The sequence below is a fragment of the Natator depressus genome, chromosome 28 (assembly GCF_965152275.1).
Source record: "Natator depressus isolate rNatDep1 chromosome 28, rNatDep2.hap1, whole genome shotgun sequence".
NCBI lineage: Eukaryota > Metazoa > Chordata > Testudines > Cheloniidae > Natator > Natator depressus.
Genome location: NC_134261.1, coordinates 5,472,326 through 5,496,805, shown reverse-complemented (window position 1 = coordinate 5,496,805; position 24,480 = coordinate 5,472,326). Strand labels below are relative to the sequence as shown.

The 24,480-nt window shown below is 49.0% G+C and overlaps 1 protein-coding gene across 1 annotated transcript; it reads right to left on the bottom strand.

The window, feature by feature from the left end:
* Nucleotides 1-6,556: 6,556 nt before the first annotated feature.
* LOC141978954 (uncharacterized) lies at nucleotides 6,557-23,525 on the bottom strand. Its single transcript, XM_074941363.1, has 8 exons — nucleotides 23,300-23,525; nucleotides 22,478-22,604; nucleotides 19,343-19,431; nucleotides 18,523-18,649; nucleotides 16,252-16,340; nucleotides 15,443-15,569; nucleotides 11,180-11,293; nucleotides 6,557-10,821 (listed from the first exon to the last, which is right to left on the bottom strand). The coding sequence occupies exons 1-8, from the start codon at nucleotides 23,378-23,380 to the stop codon at nucleotides 8,852-8,854; spliced, it is 2,724 nt and encodes a 907-aa protein (XP_074797464.1). The 5' UTR covers nucleotides 23,381-23,525; the 3' UTR covers nucleotides 6,557-8,851.
* Nucleotides 23,526-24,480: the final 955 nt, after the last annotated feature.

Below are 24,480 nucleotides of genomic sequence, written 5' to 3'. Positions count from 1 at the left end.
TCTCCTGCTGAGTCCTTAGGAATCATGAGAGAGGCTCACGTCCACAGAAGCAGGCCCAGAAAGTGAAGTCTCCGACTGGCAGGAAGAGCTGTGGGGCCAGGTGCTGAGAAAGCCAATGGGAGAGAGGGAGCAGCTGCAGTAAAGTAATGAGTACAGAGTGCAAGTGTAAAGGGGGGTATGATCCTGCTATTGTGACAAATGTTCCTGGCTTATGCACTACCCTGGTGGAACCGGCTAGTGAAAGGATCCGAGTCCTCGCTCCCATTCCCTTACCCAGAGGCCTGCCTGACCTTGAGGACTCTCTTTCTACTCTCATGTGTGGCAGAAGCCTCATAACCCTGACACGGCTGGCCCGGGATTCCTGGGGGTTTCAACTCCCAGTCTTGTTGTGGTCACTTAGAAAAGGGGCTAGGGTGTTTCTTTTGCCCTGAGGCTTTGCTTATCCTTAGCTGTCACGGACGAGTGGTTAAGCCATTGGACTGAAAATCCATTGACATTTCCCTGCACAGCTTTGAATCCTGCTCACAGACAGAGACAAGCACCAGTCCCATCAAGGCCAGTAGGGTTAGGACTCCTCAATCACCTTGGTACTATTGAGAATCTGTGCTTCTGGGGATGATGGTCATTGATAAAGGAGAAGGGGTGAATCTCTGATCCCTGGGGGAAAGGTCCCATCTGCCCAGACTGGGTGCCAAGGAAATGGAGGGGCAGTCAGTGCTTAGATAACAGAGATTCAGGCAGTTTACACACTGCAGGGACACCGTCTCTAAACAGAAGGCAAGTACAATGCGTTTGAGATGCAGATGATGGCCAGTAAAAATGCTGGATGCAGTGAGAGATGAGAACAAAGGAATGGAGAGTGAGTGGCAGCTCCACACAGGGCCAAGGTGTTCAGACATCCCAATATTAGACACTCTGGAGCATCTTAGAGACAAAAGGTAAACAGAGACCCAGCCCCTTGCAATGTCCCTCTCCTGGGAGAAGATGCCCTGGACACAAAGGAGCTGGATTGAGAGTGGGGTGGAAGGTCCGAAGGCAAAAAAGGCAGCTGAAGTCCCTCCAAGTTATGGAAACTAGGCAAAGCAGAATGAAAGGGCTTCACACTCCACACAGCTCAGCTGGGCAGGCATCAGCAGATTTTGGGGGCTGGGATTGATCTGCATGGGCAGCAGCACCACAAAAGGCAGGCTGGGATTGACAGGCCTAGGGAATATTTCAATCATTTTTTTGTAGGTATGATGAATGCAGCCTCTGCTCCTGGGTCTTCCCCAGGGACAGAATATTTCATTGCAAAATAAAGCTTTTAATTGAAAGGAGTAAAAGGAAATTGCCACACAATGGTGCCAGAGACTAAGGAATGAAAAGCCCATGTTTCCTAAGTCATAGAATATCAGGGTTGGAAGGGATCTCAGGAGGTCATCTAGTCCAACCCCCTGCTCAAAGCAGGACCAACCCCAACTAAATCATCCCAGCCAGGGCTTTGTCAAGCCGGACCTTAAGAACCGCTAAGGATGGAGATTCCACCACCTCCCCAGGTAACCCATTCCAGTGCTTCACCACCCTCCTGGGGAAATAGTGTTTCCTAATATCCAACCTAGACCTGCCCCCCTGCAACTTGAGACCATTGCTCCTTGTTCTGTCATCTGCCACCACTGCAAACAGTCTAGAGCCATCCTCTTTGGAACCCCCTTTCAGGTAGTTAAAAGCAGCTATCAAATCCCCCCTCACTCTTCTCTTCCACAGACTAAATAAGCCCAGTTCCCTCAGCCTCTCCTCATAAGTCATGTGCCCCCATCCCCTAATGATTTTCATTGCCCTCCGCAGGATTTTCCCCAATTTGTCCACATCCTTTCTGTAGTGGGGGGGGGGGCCCAAAACTGGATGCACTCCTCCAGGTGTGGCCTCACCAGTGCCGAATGGAGGGGACTAATCAGGGGAGGGGATGGGAAGGGGTGGAGTGGGGGTCGAGCCTGTGACAGAGGTAGGGGTTGAGCAGTGAGCACACACACACACACACCCCGGCACTCTGGAAAGTCAGCGCCTGTAGCTCCAGCCAGTCGGCGCCTACACAAGGAGCTGCATATTAAACTTCTGAAGAGCCGCATGTGGCTCTGGAGCCCCAGGTTGGCCACCCCTGGAATAATCACTTCCCTCGATCTGCTGGCAACACTCATATTAATGCAGCCCAATATGCCACTGGCCTTCTTAGCCACAGGGACACACTATTGACTCGTATCCAGCTTCTCATCCACTGTAATCCCCAGGTCCTTTTCTGCAGAACTGCCACTTAGCCAGCCAGTCAGTCAGTCCCCAGCCTGTAGTGGTGGATGGGATTCTTCTCTCCTAAGTGCAGGACTCTGCACTTGTCCTTGTTGAGCCTCCTCAGATTTCTTTTGGCCCAGTCCTCCAATTTTTTTAGGTCCCTCTGTATCCTGTCCCTACCCTCCAGCACTTGGATTCTTTACATGCTTTCTCAGAGGGAAGAGCACATGTTCCATGATTTCATAGGAGAGTTTTAGGGCTATTTTGAGCCAGGGAACTATGCTATAGGGTGTTTTCTTTGTGTGGATTTCACAGGTGGATCAACATAGATGCACACTGAGACCCTTCTCAGGGTGCTGAGGGCTCCTTGTTGCCACCTGCCACTAAGAAGAGGGAGTTTTGCATCTGGCAGCTGGATATTAGTGACCAAACTCACCCAGCCTGTCAGGCACTCAAAGCACCCTTCTCTGAGCTACAGCAGCCTGGCCAGTTGACAATAGAGGCACCCGAACCCCTGAGTTCCTTCAGTGTGTCCCTCTCTGGGTCCAGCCCCGATCACCAGATACTCAGAGAAATCCCAGATCCTCTCTGCCCGAAGCAATGGTATAGCCCCGGTTACCAGTTTTACTATTTCACACACAGCACTTGAGTACAGTTATTGAACAAACAGAAATTTATTTAACAAGGGAGAGAGATTTATGTGGGTGACGGAAACCAGCAGTGATGGAAACAGTTACCAACAAAACAAAATCACAAAATGCAACCTACGCTTTTTAATAGTTACCTTTCCTATCTAAATAGATTCTCACCTCACACTTCAGTCTATTGCAGTGATTGCTAGTCCCTAGGAGCCAGGGCCCTGCCTTTCATGAAGCACCACTGGTCATCAGGGATCTCCTTGTTGAATGGAGCCAAAGTGTGTTTCTCCGCCCTGTTATAAACTGAATCAGTCTTTTGTCTTTATGACAACGAGGAGATTGTCCTTTCTGTGAATATAGTCCTTTTCACTGCCACAGGGTTTTGATGTCTATAGTTGGTCTTTGATAGTTTTCCATGGGGTTTTCTGGGTTGGTACAAAGGTTGACAACTGAGCAATACATCACATAACTGGTTAGCAAGGAATGGGTGACAATTCCCTCCCACTTGAATGTGCCATCCCCACCAAGACCTGTGACTGGGGTGACTGACTTTCATGACAATACCATAAGGGCATAATTTTCCATGTACTTACATTACTCCTTAAATATGACTCGTACACACTTCTTGCAGTGATTAGGAGTAACAATAATTTACAAGCTTTCAGCAGAGATCTCACTGCTATGCTTCCTGGATAAATATCATAAAATCAGTGTAATAGGTGTGATGAGTTAGAAAGGTCTGAGACAGGAGTTTCTTGCCAACTCTGTCTACATATCTATTCAAAGGACACCAGCATAGGACCTAATGACATCAGCCACACCATCAGGGGCTCGTTCACCTGCACATCTACCTATGTGATATATGCCATCATGTGCCAGCAATGCCCCCCTGCCATGTACATTGGCCAAACCAGACAGTCTCTACGCAAAAGAATAAATGGACACAAATCAGATGTCAAGAATTATGACATTCAAAAACCAGTTGAAGAACATTTCAATCTCCCCAGACACTCAATTACAGACCTAAAAGTGGCAATTCTTCAACAAAAAAACTTCAAAAACCTCTCCAACAAGAAACTGCAGAACTGGAATTAATTTGCAAACTGGACACCATTAAATTAGGCTTGCATAAAAACTGGGATTGGATGAGTCATTACACAAACTAAAAACTATTTCCCCATGTTAATTTTCCCCCTACTGTTGCTCACACCTTCTTGTCAACTGTTTGAAATGGGCCATCCTGATGATCACTACAAAAGTTTTTTTTTCTCCTGCTGACAATAGCCCAGCTTAATTGATTGGTCCCATTGGCTTTAGAGCATGTGTAATATCAGTGCTACACCAGTGCAGTTACATTGGTGCATCTGTGCCAAGATCAGCTTTATTGTGTAGCCAGAACGTCAGACACAAAACCAGAGAATCAGGACTCAACATGTGTGCACCCAGAAGTCTGAAATTGGAGCCTGACACGTTCGTTGCCTCATTGGTTTCCATCATTTCTACAGCCTGAAAGTCCTTGTTACCCAATCAGGCAGCCAGTTTGGGATCCACGGGGAAGGAATGTCCTATGAAGAATTCTCTCTTTGGATCCAAACAGTGAAGGATGATCATTCTCAATCTAACCCTGGCATCCTTTGGAACTGTAATCAGTGAAATTGAACTAGTAAGTGGAGTTGTACAAACAATTTTCCTTGGATCATTGGTCACCATAGCTTCCTTTACTGGAGTGGAAACCAAGAACCGAGTGTGTGCTCTTTCAGCCCCAGTTCTTTCCAAATCCTTGGTCTTGGTTAGGGTAAATTTACACTTGGCAGAAGTAAAATCCTTTACAAAACTACTCAAAATCTCAGCAGTGAATGGCTCCCGAAACATGCCCAGATTTCTTTAATTTGGTGGCAGTTCCAGGCAAGGGTCTGGATACAGGGCTGGATCAGAATCTCTGTTAGTTACCAGAGCTTCAGTTTCTATTCAAAAATAGCTATTTTTCTGCCTCTACTAAATTTCCAATACTGATTTCATTTTATACACACTTTGTAGCACATACAATGGATAAATTCAACAAACCCCCCACTTCTATTTCCTCAATATCTGCGTCATAAAGGGAGGCATTCCCCATATCATAGGATTAGCTAGGAGAGATCTTCTCTGGGGCCTGCATTACAAATGCTTTGGGAACCAAATACAAGGGCATTTTGCCTAGTTCAAAATCACTTACCATGGAATTCTCTGCCAGATCATCTGAGACAGTATTGACTTAACCAATTGTACTAGACTATGATCATAGAATTATAGAATATCAGGGTTGGAAGGGACCTCAGGAGGTCATCTAGTCCAACCCCCTGCTCAAAGCAGAACCAATCCCCAACTAAATCATCCCAGCCAGGGCTTTCTAAAGCCTGACTTTAAAAACCTCTAAGGAAGGAGATTCCACCACCTCCCTAGGTAACCCATTCCAGTGCTTCACCACCCTCCTAGTGAAAAAGTTTTTTCCTAATATCCAACCTAAACTTCCCCCACTGCAACTTGAGACCATTAGAATCATAGAATATCAGAGTTGGAAGGGACTTCAGGAGGTCATCTAGTCCTACCCCCTGCTCAAAGCAGGACCAATCCCCAATTTTTGCCCCAGATCCCTAAATGCAAGGATTGAACTCACAACCCTGGGTTTAGCAGGCCAATGCTCAAACCACTGAGTTATCCCTCCCCCCTGAATTAGTCCTTGTTCTGTCATCTGCTACCACTGAGAACAGTCTAGAACCATCCTCTCTGGAACCACCTCTCAGGTAGTTGAAAGCAGCTATCAATCCCCCCTCATTCTTCTCTTCCGCAGACTAAACAATCCCAGTTCCCTCAGCCTTTCCTCATAAATCATGTGCTCCTTCCCCCTAATCATTTTTGTTGCCCTTCGCTGGACGTTTTCCAATTTTTCCACATCCTTCTTGTAGCTTGGGGCCCAGAACTGGACACAGTACTCCAGATGAGGCCTCACCAATGTCAAACAGAGGGGAACGATCACGTCCCTCAATCTGCTGGCAGTGCCCCTACTTATACATCCCAAAATGCCACTGGCCTTCTTGGCAACGAGGGCACACTTTGTTGAGTTAGTTGGGGTTCGGCTGTTGTTCACCATTTCCGAGTGGAGATTTTAAATCACCGCTGTTACTCTGTTAGCACGTCCAGTAAATTGGAGAGTTGTCTCCTGTTGACAGAACTGCACTTGAACCTCCTCCATGTCATCATGGAGGGGTGGGGGAAAAGCAAAGCTGAAGTGAGAAATGACGACTTCAGCAAATGGCCATTTGTCTTAAATTCTCCAATAAATCTGAGCTACATCCTATCAAACAGAATATCCAATTGGGTGACCAAACAGCTTTCAGGAAAGCTAGAAACCCACATCACAGAGAGATAGAATACATGACAATGAAAGTGTCAAGTGAAATTCCAGAGCAGGTTATATCTGATTACTCAGAATCAGGACAAGAGATTTTCCCATCACATTCTCCTCTGATCCATTCAACCCTGCTTCACTCAGCACTGTCTCAATAGTCACTTATGATATTTACAATTTTTTTAAAAACAATGAGGAGTACTTGTGGCACCTTAGAGACTAACAAATTTATTTGGGCATAAGAAAGCTTATGCCCAAATAAATTTGTTAGTCTCTAAGGTGCCACAAGTACTCCTCATTGTTTTTTCTGATATAGACCAACACAACTAAAACTCTGAAACAAATTTTTAGTATCCTAGCATCCCCATAATGGGGGACAAAACAGCCAGCTTGCCAGAAGTGGCTTTACCAATAGATGGAACCTGGGATTTTTAACTCCAAATGATCACACTGTGTTTGGGATCCATTTGAATTCCCCTTCCAAGTCTTTGACACTTTTATCTCCAGTCATAGCAACTCTGATATAAGATTAAAAAAGTCAAAGTATCATCTCCAAGCACAGACAGCTGAGAACACTTTATCACATGACACTTTGAGAAGTGGAGGGATAGAATGTGATGAAGATAAACTGTGCATGGTGTTGGATTAAAGTAATAATTAATACATTTATGTTCTGGGAAAATGTGAGAAACAATAGCCCAAAACAGACCCTGGATTCGGCCTGATCATTAGAAAGAAATACACCGCTCAACTTGCTGAGTTTGTGTTAATTGAAATATGCCTGTCTGTTTATATGGTCTGTGTTAATTGTAGAAGCACATCCCGAGACAAAAAGTCTGTTCTCAAGTGATAAGATTACCCTTAAGGACAGCTGCTGTTACAACTGTTTTCCTGAACTCAGGAAGAAGATCTGTTAACCCCCACTCTTGCATTTTTATCTGGCTTGTTTTCTTTTCCTGTGTAACAAGTGGTACGAACAGGTTTATTGGAGCCTGTCAAGCCCGAATGATTTTAGAATGGTTATGTTAAAGGATGAATAGGTAATAAAATATGGATGTGATAGGAAAAACGTTAAGTGGAATAGAGTGTGATTGCGGTTGGCTGTTTGGATGAGTAATAAAAGTTTGAGGTGCCAGACTTAGAATAATAATAATGACACCACATCTGGAGGAAGAAAAACAACTATCCTCTGACAGGACCGTTTGGCCGAAGAATGCGCTGGGCGAGATAACCCAATAACCCTGACGGCACACCGGAATCCACCCCCAACTGCCTCAAGGACAGAGGTACCGAAGAACAAGATAACAACAAACCATCATTGCTGTGCCATCTGTGTTATTGATTATCACTTCAAACGTGACAACAGCATGACGAGGCAAACCCCATAGGCTTGTATGAGGATGAATCCCTATAAAGACAGACCCTACAGACTGAGGACTTTGGGTCTGCTTCTGCAACCAACTTCCAGGATCATCGGAGGCACACCTGACAAGGCCCGGCTCCATCCTCATGTCCAGGCCACCTGGCGAGTGACTTGGCACAAGAAACTTCTAGGCTGGTAACTATAATAACAACCTTGCAGAACTTGTGTGTGTGGGTGAATGTGTGAGTGAATGGAATGTTAGAGCTATAACCGGTTACTTACCTTGATTCTTTCTGTATTCACAATAAATGTGGCATATTGCCTTATCCTTTGAATAAGATCCTGCTGGTTTTTATTTTCTAAGTATGACATTTTAGTGGAAAATTGCGAAAGGGGGAATATTGCATATATCTTGGTTATTGTGAAAATTGGTGTGCACATCACCCGCTCTAGAAAGCTTGGCACTTTTATTTGGGTAACCAGACAAACTCTGAAGAGTATAGGAGTTTGTCCACCTCCTAGGTCGAGGATATATATATATATATAGACAGAGGTGAATCAACTTCCTGGCCTTGAAGAATATATATAGGCAGAGGTAAATATATGCATAAAAGTACTACAGAGCTCATATTATTCAGCTATGATTTCAGAATCTAGGCTGTGTTGCTTGCTGAACTGTCAGGTGTGACGGGAAAGTTTGAACAAGCTTTTAAAAAATGTTCAAGAAAAGGCCGGGTAAACTTTTGCCTGAAGGAGAAATAGAACTGGAGGTGGCCCCAACCTCACCATTTGTTCAGGAGATCACTCCTTTTAAACAAATCCTTCACAAATTTAGGCACAGTCCTTGGACAGAACAAGCCTTAGCTGATATCTGCACCATTTTGGACCTAGAGGATAGACTGGCTCAATATATCCTCGTATACAAACCCTCTAGTACTGCCAAAAGAGATGCAGCAGCAATTTGGTTGTTGTGGGAAGCATGTAAGGATTCTTACCTCTGCTTAGCTTCATGGGACAATGGAGTTGATAGAAAGGACAAAGGGGTCCACCTCAAAACAGGGCAAACTGAAAAATGCCAAAATGGGCACCTCATCTGGACAAGCTGGGGGATAGCAGTGCTGCAAACAGTTCAAACAGCTTTAAATATCACTATGTGGGAATCAGCCAAAGTATTAACAAAAAAAAGAAGCCTTGATAGCCCTAGAGGCTTTTATGGTGTTGATCTCCCTTGCAGATTTTCTGATGCCTAACATGGGCTGAGCTCCAAAAAAAGGTCTCCCCACACTCACTGCATTCATAGGGTTTATCACCTGTGTGCATTCTCTGATGGGTAATAAGGTTTGAGCTACGATTGAAGGTTTTCCCACACTCACTGCATTCATAGGGCCTCTCCCCTGTGTGGATTCTCTGATGATTACGATGGGTTGATCTGCTAGTGAAGCTTTTCCCACACTCAGGGCATTCATAGGGCCTCTCTCCTGTGTGGACTCTCTGATGGGTAATGAGGCGTGAGCTGCAATTGAAGGTTTTTCCACACTCACTGCATTCACAGGGCCTCTCTCCTGTGTGGATTCTCTGATGCGTAATAAGGTGCGAGCTGTGATTGAAGGTTTTCCCACACTCACTGCATTCATAGGGCCTCTCCCCTGTATGGATTCTCTGATGATGAAAAAGACCTGATCTATGAGTGAACTTTTTCCCACAGTCACGGCATTCATAGGGCTTCTCCCCAGTGTGGATTCTCTGATGATTAAGATGGGTTGATCTGTTACTGAATCTTTTCCCACACTCACTGCATTCATAGGGCCTCTCCCCTGTGTGGATTCTCTGATGGGAAATAAGGTGTGATCTGTGAGGAAAGTTTTTCCCACACTCACTGCATTCATAGGGCCTCTCTCCTGTGTGGATTCTCTGATGATTAAGATGGCTTGATCTGTTAGTGAAGCTTTTCCCACACTCACTGCATTCATAAGGCCGCTCTCCTGTGTGGATTCTCTGATGGGTAATAAGATGTGATCTGTGAGGGAAGTTTTTCCCACACTCACTGCATTCATAGGGCCGCTCCCCTGTGTGGATTCTCTGATGATTAAGATGGGTTGATCTGTTAGTGAAGTTTTTCCCACACTCAGTGCATTGATAGGGCCTCTCTCCTGTATGGATTCTCTGATGTTTAATAAGGTGTGAACTGCAGTTGAAGGTTTTCCCACATTCACTGCATTCATAGGGCCTCTCCCCTGTGTGGATTCTCTGATGACTAACAAGGCTTGAGCGTTGACTGAAGCTTTTCCCACACTCACTGCATGCATAGGGCCTCTCCCCTCTGTGGATTCTCTGATGACTAACAAGGCTTGAGCACCGAATGAAGGTTTTCCCACACTCACGGCATTCATAGGGCCTCTCCCCTGTGTGGATTCTCTGATGTTGAACAAGGCCTGATCTGTGAATGAAGTTTTTCCCACACTCACTGCATTCATAGGGCCTCTCTCCTGTGTGGATTCTCTGATGTCGAAAAAGGCCTGATCTCTCAGTGAAGTTTTTCCCACACTCACTGCATTCATAGGGCCTCTCCCCTGTGTGGATTCTCTGATGATTACGATGGGTTGATCTGTTAGTGAAGCTTTTCCCACACTCACTGCATTCATAGGGCCGCTCCATTGTGTGGATTCTCTGATGGGTAATAAGATGTGAGCTGCAACTGAAGCGTTTCCCACACTCACGGCATTCATACGGCTTCTCCCCTGTGTGGATTCTCTGATGCCTAATAAGGTGTGAGCTGTGACTGAAGGTTTTCCCACACTCACGGCATTCATATGGCCTCTCCCCTGTGTGGATTCTCTGACATTTAATAAGGGCTGAGTAGTCACTTAAGTTCTTCTCACCCTCCATGCATGTATTTTTTCTCTTTCCCATGAGGATTTCCTGCTGGGTTGTGGTTTCCCTGAGGTTCTTCTGAGTTCCCTGACAGTAAATATATTTACCCACTTTTTCCCCTGGCTGGTTTCCCTGCTCCCTCTCTGGTCTGTGCTGAATCTCACAGGATTTTCCCTGCTCATGACTCCTGGACACATTCCTTTTTGATCTTTGCAATAATGCTCCATGTTTATCCACTTGCCCAGCATCTTCCTGCTGATAATTCTGCTCCTCTTTCTCACATGCCATTGCATCACCTGCTGTGATAGAGACAGAAACCTCAAACAGGGATGGAAAGGGGAAGACCAAACCAAAAAAAAGTGCTAGAGAGATGTCAAATAAAATTCAGGAACTGAACTCCCTCAAATTCTTCCCCCAAATAGGAGAGAGGAGGGGATCAAGTCTTCACATCCTATCCAAATACACAGGGGGGAGGGAGGAAGCTACTGCCTGGTGTCTGCTAGGATCTACAGAAAGCCATGAGCTATATTTACCCTGAGGATATGACCCCCGATAGGGACAATAATGAACCACGAGACCTCCCAAGGGCGCTGTAGGGTAGCCCAGATGTTTCCTTCAGGCACTTAAAGATTCTGAGTAGGTTTAATGTTTCCTCACCTGTGCAGGGAGCTCTCAGGATCTCTCTCTCTTCTGAATCCTGGAGGTCTGTGACCCATGGCTCCTCCCCTTGTTCCAGCTGGGAAATTATATCAGGTTTGGAAACTGGAAACCCTGCTCAGATGAGGGGAGTTCAGGTGATTTCATAAGACTTTGACATAAAAAAAAACATTCTATTAATTTAACTTCAATACTTAGTGTGATCCAGTGTGCCTGGGGCAGTCCTAACTGAAAATGCCAAGGTCAGGGCAGGCTGACTCAATAGGTGTATTCCCCTTGGTCTTTTCCATTTGTTCATTGTACAGCTGATGACCCTTCCTGGGCCATAAAACAGGCAAGGCAGTGCTAATGCCATTCTGCCTGGGGTGTCCTCCAGAAACACTGCACAAGTCTGGAAATACAGCTATACCCTGCACATCTATAACTCACAATACAAAGGTGCCACAAACATAGAAACAAGATTATCATATTTGGCAAATTATAACAGTTTCACAGATACCTGACATGGCATAGCTAGCACGATTCATTGCAATTTTATAATATTGGTATTAATAATAATAATATAAAGTGTCTCACAATTCCATACAGTGTCACACTTAGTAAACCAGTGAACAAGTATGGCTTGTGAGATATCGTTTGTAAACTCATAATCTACTGAATGTTATCCTCCTGTTAAAATATGTGTAGCAAAACTGTATGTAAAGTGATGAGATTTTACTGTATGGTATTACTGAAAATGTTACAACTCTGGAGAACACCCAGAGACCAGGTCCTCAGAGACAGCAAGGCAAACAGCTGGTCAAATAGCCATTCTCCGGCAGGGGGAAGATGTGAACAATATATTTACATGGCATCACAGGGAAGGCTTGAAGCTCACATCCACAACAGAGAGCCTGTCACTATGACTCAGTTGAAAATTGAAGATGTTTCTAGTACAAAGGACTGAATTATAAAAAGAGATGGGAAAAACATTTGAGATTCCCTCTCCCCCCCTTTTCCCTCTCCTCATGACAACAACTCCCACAGAACTGAACTTGGGCAGGAGTGGCAGTTAGGAAGAGTCCTGGTTGAAAGGAAAGCCAGCCCCGTCTCAGCATATGGTGAAAGAATCATTTGCTTTGAATCCACCTTAGTTTCTTAAGTTAGATGTTAGTTTGTGTTTTATCTTTTATTTCTTTTGTAAACCATTCCGACTTTTATGCCTCATTACCTGTAGTCACTTAAAATCTTTTTTTTTTTTTTTGGTAGTTAATCTTGTTTTATCTTACCAGTGTGTTTAAAGTTGGTGGGAAATTCCATTTGGGATAACAAAGGCTGGTTCATGTCATTTTCCACTGATTAAATGAAAGATCTGATGTGAGCTTGTGTTGTTCAGTAGCATGCTGGACAGTGCAGGACACACATTTCTGGGGAAAGTCTGTCACTTGAGAATTTGCTGGTGTTCTCCTGAGGTGTAATTCAGGAGTGGCTGACTAGCAGCACTCAATACTGTGTAGCTGGGAAAGAGTTACATGCTGGAGACTGGGTGTTAACTGGCCAAGAGGGTCTGTTCTCACCGTGGAAAAGGCACTCCAGGTTGGAGAACTGAGGGCATACAGCTGTTCAACAGTCCAGATTGTACTGTGGGTAATGTCACAGACACTCATTATGACACAGAGAAGATAAATCCATGTCCCTGAAATTGAAGACTCCAGAGAGAGGACAAGTCTCCCTGGCACTGCTTCTTGCTGACAGAGAGGTCCAGAGACAGTGAGAGAGTCCTGGGGAAGCTGGGAACAGTAAGCATGGGCTGGTGGGGTTCAGTGGAGAAAGGGAACAGGAAGGGCGGGGATATCACTGAATGCAGGATCTCAGCAGTACTAGATGTCAGGATAGCACATATTGCATCCCATTGGAAAACATAATCCCAACTATACATACAAAATGATGGGGTCTAAATTAGCTGTTTCCACTCAAGAGAAGGATCTTGGAGTCACTGTGGACAGTTCTCTGAAAACATGAAGTCAATGTGCAGCGGCCGTCAAAAAAGCTAATAGAATGTTGGGAATCATTAAGAATGGGATACATAATAAGGCATAAAATATCATGTTGCCTCTATATAAATTCATGGTACGGCCACATCTTGAATACTGTATGCAGATGTGGCCGCCCCATCTCAAAAAAGATATATTGGAATTGTAAAAGTTTCAGAAAAGGGCAACAAAAATGATTAGGGGTATGGAACAGATTCCGTATGAGGAGAGATTAAAAAGGATGGGACTTTTAAGCTTGGAAAAGAGATGAAGAAGGGGGGATATGAGAGAGGGCTATAAAATCAAGACTGGTGTGAAGAAAGTAGATAAGGAAGTGTTATTTACTCCTTCTCATAGCACAAGAACTAGGAGTCACCCAGTGAAAGTAATAGGCAGAAGATTTAAAACAAACCAAAGGAAGTATTTCTTCACACAACGCAGAGTCAACCTGTTGAACTCTTTGCCAGAGGATGTTGTGAAGGCCAAGACTATAACATGCTTAAAAAAAAAAAAATTCATTGAGGATAGGTCCATGAATGGCCATTAGCCATGATGGGCAGGGATGATGTCTGTAGCCTCTGATTGCCAGAAGCTGGGAATGGACAACAGGATATGAATCACTTATTGATTACCTGTTCTGTTCATTCCCTCTGGGATACCTGGCATCAGTAACTGTTGGAAGACAGGATATTGGGCTATACGGAACTTTGGTCTGACCCAGTATGGCCGTTTTTATGTGCTAGGAAATCTAGTGAGTCCAGTGCAATGGGAGGGAGTAGGAAAATCCCTGGGTGTGGAGAACACTGGGAAATTAGAAGCTACAATTCAGGAGCAACAGACTAATTAGTCTGGAAGAGCTGAAAGTGAAAAATAAGAATCAGGTCATGTGACTTCAGGAATGATGGACTCCAAAATCCAAGGAGCCTGCAGAGAAGAGAGATTGTGGCTATTACACATGGCGATGAAGGAGCAAGACTCTCCATATCTCAAGAATTTTCACTACAAACCTAGGCCATTTTCACATGCTGGGGTGCAATCCAGACCAGTGAGGAGCTGTATCTTCTGTAATCCTGGATGAGATTCAATGTTCTGCAGCTGGAGCTCCCTTGTCTGGATACCCCCAGCCAGCATTCAAGAACGCACTGAGTCTCTGTGTGATCAGTAACCCTGGACCAGCAGCTCTGACTCCAGCAGCCTGCTTGTTACACCCCAAGCACATTCTGGTCTGGGTGGAGTAGGCTCAGGGTTTGATAAAAGGCCGGGGATATGAACATTCTCTTGGTTATGCTGGACCAGAGGAGGGCAAACTATGGCCCGTAGGCCGGATCTGGCCCATCAGGGCTTTCAATCTGGCCCACGGGACTGCCAGCCTTGTGCCGCAGCAGGGCTAAGGCAGGCTTCCTGCCTATTCTGGCTCCATGCAGCTCCTGGAAGGAGCTGGCTCCACATTCCTGTGGACCCGGGCTGGGAGGGGCAGAGGGCTCCGTGTGCTGCCCTCACCTGAAGGCACATCCCCCCCACAGCTCCCATTGGCCTGAAATGGGGAAGCGCGGCCTATGGGAGCTTCTGGGGTGGTACCCGCAGGCAAGGGCTGCATGCGGCAGAGCTACCTGCCCCGCCCCACCACCAGGAGCCACTGCTGGACACGCTGGCAACTTTCAGGAGCGGCACAGGGCCAGGGAGCCTGCCTTAGCCCTGCTGTGCACCGCTATGACCCCAGAGCTGCTCAAGGTAAGTGGCACCTGGCCGGAGCCCACCCCCCAAAGCCCTCCTGCTCCCCGCACCCCAACCCCCTGCCCTGTGCCTTCAACCCCCTGACCTGAGCCCATGCCGCACCCCACATCCCTCCTGCACCTCAACCCCTTGCCCTGAGCCCCTTCCTGCACACTGCACCCCCTCCAAAACCCCACACTCCCTCCCACACCCAAACCCCCTGCCCTACATTCATGGCCCTGCATACAATTTCCCAACCCAGATGTAGCTCTCGGGCAAAAAGTTTGCCCACCCCTGAGCTGGACCTAACCCCCAGTTTTTCTTCAACACACAGGAGATATCTGACACTCTGTGATACTGCTCCTGTGCTCTGTTCCCAAAGTGTTCTGTGCCAGGGGTGGGTCTCTGGTCGTGTGTGTGTCACTGGCATATTGGGGTGATGCTGAAACAGGACAGAGTAGAGATGGCATTGTGGGGGTGGCGTGAACCTTATCTCTTCATTTCCCCTTCCAAGAACCGAGGGGACAGGAATCCTTACCCAGCGAGGTCACATTCTCATAGTTCTCCTGCACGACGTCTCTGTAGAGGGCTCTCTGAGCGGGGTCCAGCAGAGCCCCCTCTTCCCTGGTGAAATACACAGCCACCTCCTCGAAGGTCACCGGCCCCTGAAAGAGCAAGAGTCCAACACTCAGGACCTACAGCCCCACTATTTGCGTGGGAGAGGCACCAATCAACTGGAAGCTCTGGGTGGATCGCAGTCAACAGAGTCCCACCGACATCCCGCTCAGAGCATCCAGGAAACACCAGGGTGAGGGGACGAAGAGAGAGCCCCTTGTCTCTCCCAGCAGATCCATCACACACCTACTAGCCACAGACTGATACAGGAGATGGAGCCCCTAGCAGGGTCCAGGGAGAGTTCCCTGGTAGGAAGCCCAACTCCCTGCTCCTTGTGAGGAGCTGGATAGGAAGGGAGGGGAATCTCCCCTAAGCCTCACTGGTGGGTGCCCCCTTCATCTCTCACAGCAGCTGCTGGTTAGTCAGGTCAGGCTTCAGAACTATGAGTCTGGTTACTTTTCCTAGCCCCATGTAGGTGGGTTATTTTCTGTTCAACAAATCAGGGCATTTCTACCTCCGAACCTCAGGGGTCTGTTCCTAGAATCTAGGCCACTTATTAAACAACTGCCAGAAGCTTTGCCACCCCCTGTCCTCCTTCCTTTCTCCACCCTGTGCATTTCCTGCCCCGCTCCAACCTCCAACCCAGATGGTGCAAACCTTCCCATCTCCGGCATATTTGCTGTCCCTCTCCCTCCTTCAGGAACCCACCAGCAACCCCCAGATAATCCCTACCTGAACTGACTCCTCTGTAGCCATTTTTCTTCCCTGTCCCATGGGAGGATGGGATGAGTTGGAGCAGAACATGGATGTCATTCTGCAGCCTGGCCGGGCGAGAAGGATAATTGTGGGGGTTTCAGAACAGGCTTTAATTTATTTCACATCACGATTCCCCCAGGCTCTTTCCCTGCAGACAGAGATTGTAAATTCTGCCATGCTGAGAAAATGGTTGATCTATTTATTGCATTGTAGACCCGGCCCCTCCTGCCAGACTAAGCCCAGAGACACATTTTTAATCTCCCTTCCCCCTCCACCCCCCATAACAAAGTCTCTGAACACAATGCTAGAAAACAGCAGAACCAAAGGAGTCATTGTGGGGAATTCCCTCGGACACTGACCCCAGGGCAGCCACACCCCCTCAGGAACTGGCTTTTCCTCTGTCTGATCCTTTTCTTTTTCACTGGAAAGTGATTCTGTCCAGGGATGCTGCAATGCATGTGTCTGGGTGGATCAGAGAGCTGGAAATCTCTCTCCCCACTCATTTCCACCACTGCCCCTTTCCGTCTCTCCTTCCCCTATCCTCTCTCCCTGCCCCTCTGGCTGGGAAAGCCCCATTCCTGGGTTCTTTGCTCTCCATGGCTGGATTTTCTCCTAACAATTGCTAACGGGAGGAGAAATGAGAGGGGCTGTTTGTACAGAGTCACTTTCATGCCCGTCCCCAGCACTTTCCCTGAGGTCTCTCAGTTACCTGGAGTCTCTGGCTCAGAATTTAGTATTAACGGGCCCAGGGCTGCCCCAGGGGGCTAGTACCAGTTGGAGAAAGGCATCACCTTGGCCGGGCAGAGAAGAAGCTTTAATTAACATCACTTCCCAGCACAGAACCCCTGCTAGGGGAGAAACAGCTCCGAAGCCTGGTCTCCCAGATCACAATGGAGGCTGCAATGTGTAACCCAGGAAGCTGAACCCCAATAACCTGAGCAGAGAGGGACAGAGCATTTGAGCAGCCTTCCCTCCTTTAGTTCTATGGGGAGAGCAGCGAATGAGAGCATGTCCTCACAGGGAGAATTGCTGATCTCATTTGCCCCACTCTCCATCTGGAGTCACTCCTTGTCTTTTCTTGCAATGACAGCAGATTAACACTGGTCTCAATGAGACCAGATTTCAGAAAGAATGAGTCCAGAATCCTCTTGAAGGGATCATTGTGTGGCAGTTCTAATCCCCTTCCACCTTCCTCACCCCTCATATCTATTTCAAGGGCTCGGGGGAAGAATTTTCCCTACAGAACTGGAAGTTAATGCAGTATTTATGAGAGGAGAAAAGCAAAATCTGTGATTTCATCTCACAGTGATTGATAAGTGAATAGAAAGTTATCACAGAGAATGGGCATGGCTGGGGAATGCCGGGCAGTACTTGGAGCCAGGATTCCATCACCAGCTAATAAGTGAGAAGGAGTGTGGTGAGGCTCCCAGAGCCTCCAGCCAGGGGCCTCCAGACACCAACCAGTTCCCAGAACACAGACCCGCCAGGCAGGGTCTAAAAATCCCTGGGCATGGAGAACACTGGGAAATTAGAAGCTATAATTCAGGAGAAACAGACTCTAAATAGTCTGGAAAAGCAGAATGTGAAAAATAAGAATCAGGGTGATGTGACTTCAGGAATGAGGGACTCAAAAATCCAAGGAGCCTGCAGAGAAGAGACATTATGGCTATTACATATGGCGAAGGTCGGAGCAAGACTCTCCATGTCTCAAGAAATGTCACTACCAACATAGGCCATTTTCGCTTGCTGCAGGGCAATCCAGATCAGTGAGGAGTTGTGTCATCTGTAATCCTGGGTGAGATTCAATGTTCTGCAGCTGGAGCTCCCTTGTCTGGATGCCCCCCGCCAGCATTCAAGGACGCCCTGAGTGTCTGTGTGATCAGTAACCCTGGACCAGCAGCCCTGACTCCAGCAGCCTGCTTGTTACACCCCAAGCACATTCTGGTCTGGGTGGAGTAGGCTCAGGGTTTGAGAGAAGGCCAGGGGTAGGAAGCTTCTGTTGGTTATGCGGGACCTAACCCCTGGTTCTACTTGTGTAAACAGGAGATATTTGACACCGTGAGATACTGCTCCTGTGCTCTGTTCCCAAAGTGTTCTGCAGCAGGGGAGGGTCTCTGGTCGTGTGTGTGTCACTGGCATGTTGGGGTGATGCTGAAACAGGACAGAGTAGAGGTGGCATTGTGGGGGTGGTGTGAACCTCATCTCTTCAGTTCCCCTTCCAAGAACCGAGGGGACAGGAATTCTTACCCAGCGAGGTCACATTCTCATAGGTCTCCTGCATGACGTCTCTGTAGAGGGCTCTCTGAGTGGGGTCCAGCAGAGCCCACTCTTCCCTGGTGAAATACACAGCCACCTCCTCGAAGGTCACCAGCCCCTAAAAGAGCAAGAGTCCCACACTCAGGACCTGCTGCCCCACTCACAGCCCCACTATTCGTGGGGGAGAGGAGCCAATCAAATGGGAGCTCTGGGTGCATTGCAGTCAACAGAGTCCCACCCCTACCCTGCTCAGAGCATCCAGGAAACACCAGGGTGAGGGGACGAAGAGAGAGCCCCTCCTCTCTCCCAGCTGATCCACCACACACCTACTAGCCACAGACTGATACAGGAGATGGAGCCCCTAGCAGGGTCCAGGGACAGCTCCCTGGTAGGGAGCCCAACACCCTCCGCATTGTGAGGAGCTGGATATAAAGGGAGAGGAAACTCCCCAAAACTGACTGGTGGGTGCCCCCTTCATATCTCACAGCAGCCACTGGTTAGTCGGGTCAGGCTCCAGCACTGGGAGTATGCTCAGTTTTCCTAGCCCCATGTAGGTGGGTTATTTTCTGTTTCACAAATTAGGGCATTTCCACCTCCAAATCTCATGGGTCTGTTCCTAGAATCTAGGCCACTTATTAAACTAGCCCTGGCAGGTTTGCCACCCCCTGTCCTCCTTCCTTTCTCCACCCTGTGCATTTCCTGCCCCACTCCAACCTCTAAACCAGACTGTGCAAACCTTCCCACCTCCGGTGTATTTGCTGTCCCTCTCACTCCTGCAGGAACCCATCAGCAACCCCCTGATAATCCCTACCTGAACTGGCTCCTCTGCAGCCATTTCTCTCCCCTGTCCCGTGGGAGGATGGGATGAGCTGGAGGGAAACATGGACGTCATTCTGCAGCCTGTCTGGGTGAGAAGGGCAGTTGTGGGGGTTTCAGAACAGGCTTCAGTTAATTTCACATCACGATTGCCCCATGCCCTTTCCCTGCAGAGAGACATCCTAGATTCTGCCATGCTGGGAAAATGCTTGATCTCTTTATTACCTTGTAGACCTGGCCACTCCTACCAGGCTAAGCCCACAGAGACATTTTTAAACTCCCTTTTCCCTCCCCCTGCCCCATGACAAAGTCTGAACACAATGCTAGAAAAAAAAGCAGAACCAAAGGAATCACTTTCGACGATTCCATCTGACACTGAAACAATGGCAGCCACACCCCAGCAGGATGGGGTTGCCATTCCAACTCTAATGAGAATAATCAATTAAGGTATTATCAGCAGGAGAAAAAAAACGTTTGTAGTGATAATCAGGATGGCCCATTTCAGACAGTTGACAAGAAGGTGTGAGTAACAGTAGGGGGAAAATTAGCATGCGGAAATAGTTATTAGTTTGTGTAATGACTCATCCACTCCCAGTCTTTATTCAAGCCTAATTCCAGCTTGCAAATTAATTCCAGTTCTGCAGTTTCTCGCTGGAGCCTGTTTTTGAAGTTTTTTTGTTGAAGAATTGCGACTTTTAGGTCTGTAACTGAGTGTCCAGGGAAGTTGTGGCACAAAGAGGGACAGGATCCAATTAACTCACCTCCCCCCTTCCCCCGCCCACCACTTCTGCCACGGGAATTTCCTGGCTGCACAGAGACAGTTCAAACCTCTTCCTCCCTGGCACCCCAGTGACCTTCCCCCCCAGAACTCTGGCTTCTCCCCTCCCTACCAGACACCCCCACCATCCCCCACACCACAGGGGACCTTGCCAGGCCCCAGTCTCTGGTCCCCCGTGAATCCCAGCGGTGCTGGGGGCAGATCCTGGCTGCAGCTCCACTGGGGCTGAGGCAGCTCCGAGGCTTCTCCCAGATTCCCTGGGGCAGAGAGTCACTTTCCTGTCCATCCCCAACACTTCCCCATCTGGGGTCTCCCACTCACCGGGGGACTCCAGCCCAGGGCCTGGTGCAGGTAGAGCCTGGGGCTGCCCAGGGGGCTTGTCACAGCTGGAGAAAGCTCCCCCTGGCTGGGCACGAAGGGGTTAATGACGAGCCCCTCCCCCCTCAGCACAGACGCCGGGGAGCAGCAGCTGCCCAGCCCAGGCTCCCAGATCACACAGAGGCAGCAGCAGCATCTGGTCTGTGCCAGAGCCCCGCCCCCAGGAGCTGACCCGCCCCCTGTCTGTGCCAGGCCCCGCCCCCAAGAGCTGCCCCACCCCCAAGCTCTGGGCTTTGTTCTCCCGGCCCTGCCCCTCCAGCTGCTCCAGCCCCGGCCTCGGCCCGGGAAACCCCGCTGTGGCTCGCACTGAGCATGCACAGTAACAGCTGCTGAAACTGGAAAAAGGCTAATGTAGTGCCCATCTTTAAAAAAGGGAAGAAGGAGAATCCGGGGAACTATAGGCCAGTCAGCCTCACCTCAATCCCTGGAAAAATCATGGAGCAGGTCCTCAAGGAATCCATTCTGAAGCACTTAGAGGAGAGGAAAGCGATCAGGAACAGTCAGCATGGATTCACCAAGGGCAAGTCATGCCTGACTAATCTAATTGCCTTCTATGACGAGATAACTGGCTCTGTGGATGAGGGGAAAGCAGTGGATGTGTTATTCCTTGACTTTAGCAAAGCTTTAGACACGGTCTCCCACAGTATTCTTGCCAGCAAGTTAAAGAAGTATGGGCTGGATGGACTATATGTATGGACTATAAGGTGGAGAGAAAGTTGGCTAGATTGTCGGGCTCAACAGGTAGTGATCAATGGCTCCATGTCTAGTTGGCAGCCGGTATCAAGTGGAGTGCCCCAAGGGTCGGTCCTTGGGCCAGTTTTGTTCAATATCTGCATTAATGATCTGGAGGGTGGTGTGGCTGCACCCTCAGCAAGTTTGCAGGTGACACTAAACTGGGAGGAGAGGTAGATACCACTGGAGGGTAGGGATAGGATACAGAGGGCCCTAGACAAATTAGAGCATTGGGACAAAAGAAATCTGATGAGGTTCAACAAGGACAAGTGCAGCGTCCTGCACTTAGGACGGAAGAATCCCATGCACTGGTACAGACTAGGGAAAGAATGGCTAGGCAGCAGTTCTGCAGAAAAGGACCTAGGAGTTACAATGGATGAGAAGCTGGATATGAGTCAACAGTGTGCCCTTGTTACCAAGAAGGCTAACAGCATTGTGGCTTGTATAAGTAGGGGCATTGCTAGCAGATCGAGGGGCGTGATCGTTCCCCTGTATTTGACATTGGTGAGACCTCATCTGGAGTACTGTATCCAGTTTTGGGCCCCACACTACAAGAAGGATGTGGAAAAATTGGAAAGCATCCAGCGGAGGTCAACAAAAATGATTAGGGGACACATGACTTATGAGCACAGGCTGAGGGAACTGGGATTGTTTAGTCTGCGGAAGAGAAGAATGAGGGGGGATTTGATAGCTGCTTTCAACTACCTGAAAGGGGGTTCCAAAGAGGATGGATCTAGACTATTCTCAGTGGTAGAAGATGACAGAACAAGGAGTAATGGTCTCAAGTTGCAGTGGGGGAGGTTTAGGTTGGACATTAGGAAAAACTTTTTCACTAGGAGGGTGGTGAAACACTGGAATGCGTTATCTAGGGAGGTGGTGGAATCTCCTTCCTTAGAAGTTTTTAAGGTCAGGCTTGACAAAGCCCTGGCTGGGATGATTTAGTTGGGGATTGGTCCTGCTTTGAGCAGGGGGTTGGATTAGGTGACCTCCTGAGTTCCCTTCCAACCCTGATATTCTATGATTCTATGATTATCTTAGCAAAGAGAAGTTGTTAGACTTTCTGCTGTACTGCTCTGTTCCCAGAGCATTCTGTAACAGGGGAGGGGAGAGGACTAGTTTGTGTGTAATTGGCATGTCGGGGTGATGCTGAAACAGGTCAGAGTAGAGGTGGCTTCGTGGGGGTGGCGTGAACCTTAACTCTGCATTTCCCCTTCAAAGAATGGAGGGGACGGGAATTCTTACCCAGTGAGATCACATTCTCATAGTTCTCCTGCATGACATCTCTGTAGAGGGCTCTCTGAGCGGGCTCCAGCAGAGCCCCCTCTTCCCTGGTGAAATACACAGCCACCTCCTCGAAAGTCACTGGCCCCTGAAAGAGCAAGAGTCCCACACTCAGTACCTGTTGCCCCACTCACAGCCCCACCATTCTTGGGGGAGAGGAGCCAATCAAATGGAAGCTCTGAGAGAGAGGCAGTCAGCAGAGTCCTATCTCCACACGGCTGAGAGCAGCCAGGAGGCATCAGGGTGAGGGGACGAAGAGAGAGCCCCTTGTCTCTGCCAGCAGATCCAATATGCACCTACTAGCCACAGACTGATACAGGAGATGGAGGCCCCAGTAGGCTCCAGGCACAGCCCCATGGTAGGAATCCCAACACCCTCTCCACTGCCAGCAGCTGGATGTGAGGGACCGAGGCATCTTCCCTACACCTCCCTGGTGGGTGCCCCCTTTCCATGTCATACCAGCCTCTGGCTAGTAGGTTGAGGGGTCCACACTGCAAGTCTGGTTAGTTTTCCATGCTCTGCCAAGGGGGTTGGTTTGTCTGTTTCCTGTTTCATAAATTAGGGAATTTTCTCCCCCGAAACCCAAGCGTTTGTTCTGAGGATCTAGGCCGACGTTAAACAAATCCCAGCAGGTTTGTCACACTCTGTCCCCCTCCCTTTCTTCACCCAGGGTATTCCCTGCCCCCTGCAGACCTCATTCCCCAGAAGTTGCCACCTCTTCAGTATTTACTGCCCCTCTCCCCCCAGCAGGAACCCACCAAGAACCCCCCCAATAACCCCTACCTGAGCTGGCTCCACAGCAGCCATTTCTCTCCCCTGTCCCATGGGAGGACGGGATGAGCTGGAGCGAGACGTGGGCGTCATTCTGCAGTCTGGCAGGGCGAGAAGGGCAGTTGTGGAGGTTTCAGAACAGGCTTTACTTCATTTCACATCACGCTTCCCCCAGGCTCTTCCCCTGCAGGCAGAGATTGTAAATTTTGCCATTCTGGGAACAGTGGCGTAGCCAAGTGGAGAAAATAGGGGGAGTGGAGATAAAAAGGACGCCACCTGCTTGTACTCACCAGGCAGTGCTCCGGGTCTTCAGAGGCACTTCGGCGTTGGGTTCTTCACTTGCTCCGGTCTTCGGCGGCACAGAAGGACGCCCCCCTCGCCAATGAAATGCCGCCGAAGACCAGAGCGAGGGAAGGACCCCGACGCCGAAGAGCCACTGAAGACCCCTAGCGCCGCCTGACTCGCCACCGAAGACCCGGAGCGCTGCCAGGTGAGTAAAAATTCCAAAAGGTGCCCAAAAATTTTAAAGGTGCCACTTGTGCTCGGTGGGGGAGCGGCTGCTGTCCCGCTCCCCCCTTCGCTACGCTACTGGCTGGGAACATGATCAGCCCCCATCATGCAGCACAGACCTTGCTCCTGTCCCCCGCTCCCAGCTCCCCACCCCCAACCAGGACTAAACCCATGGAGACATGTTCAAACCCTCCCAGCAACAGAGGGTGAATGAAACACTGGAAAAGACCAGGATCAAAGGAGCCCCTTCGGGGGGGATTCCCCCGACACCGTCCCCAGGGCAGCACGCTCCTGCAGCAGGGGGATCAGGGGGCACCGCAGAGGCCGGGGGAGCGGCCAGACTGGCTGACAGGCGGCTCCCTTCCGGCCTGGAGGCTGGCAGCGGCTCTGGGCCCCCGGGCGCCCGGGGCCGGGGCGGGGCCGGGCGCGGCGCAGAGTCCGGGCCCCGCCCGGCCCCAGGGTCTCTCTCACCTGGAGTCTCCGCTCGGGAGCCGCCGCCAGCAGCGCCCGGGGGCTTCTCGCCGGGGGAGGCGGCCCCGGCCGGGCCCCCCGCCCCGAGCCCGCTCAGCCCCCGGCTCCCCGCGGAGCAGCAGCGGCCGGGCTCGGAGCAGCGGCCCCCGCGGGCTCCGGCGCTCTCGGGTCTTTGTTCTCCCCACCTCCGGCCTCCTTCCTCCCGGCACCCA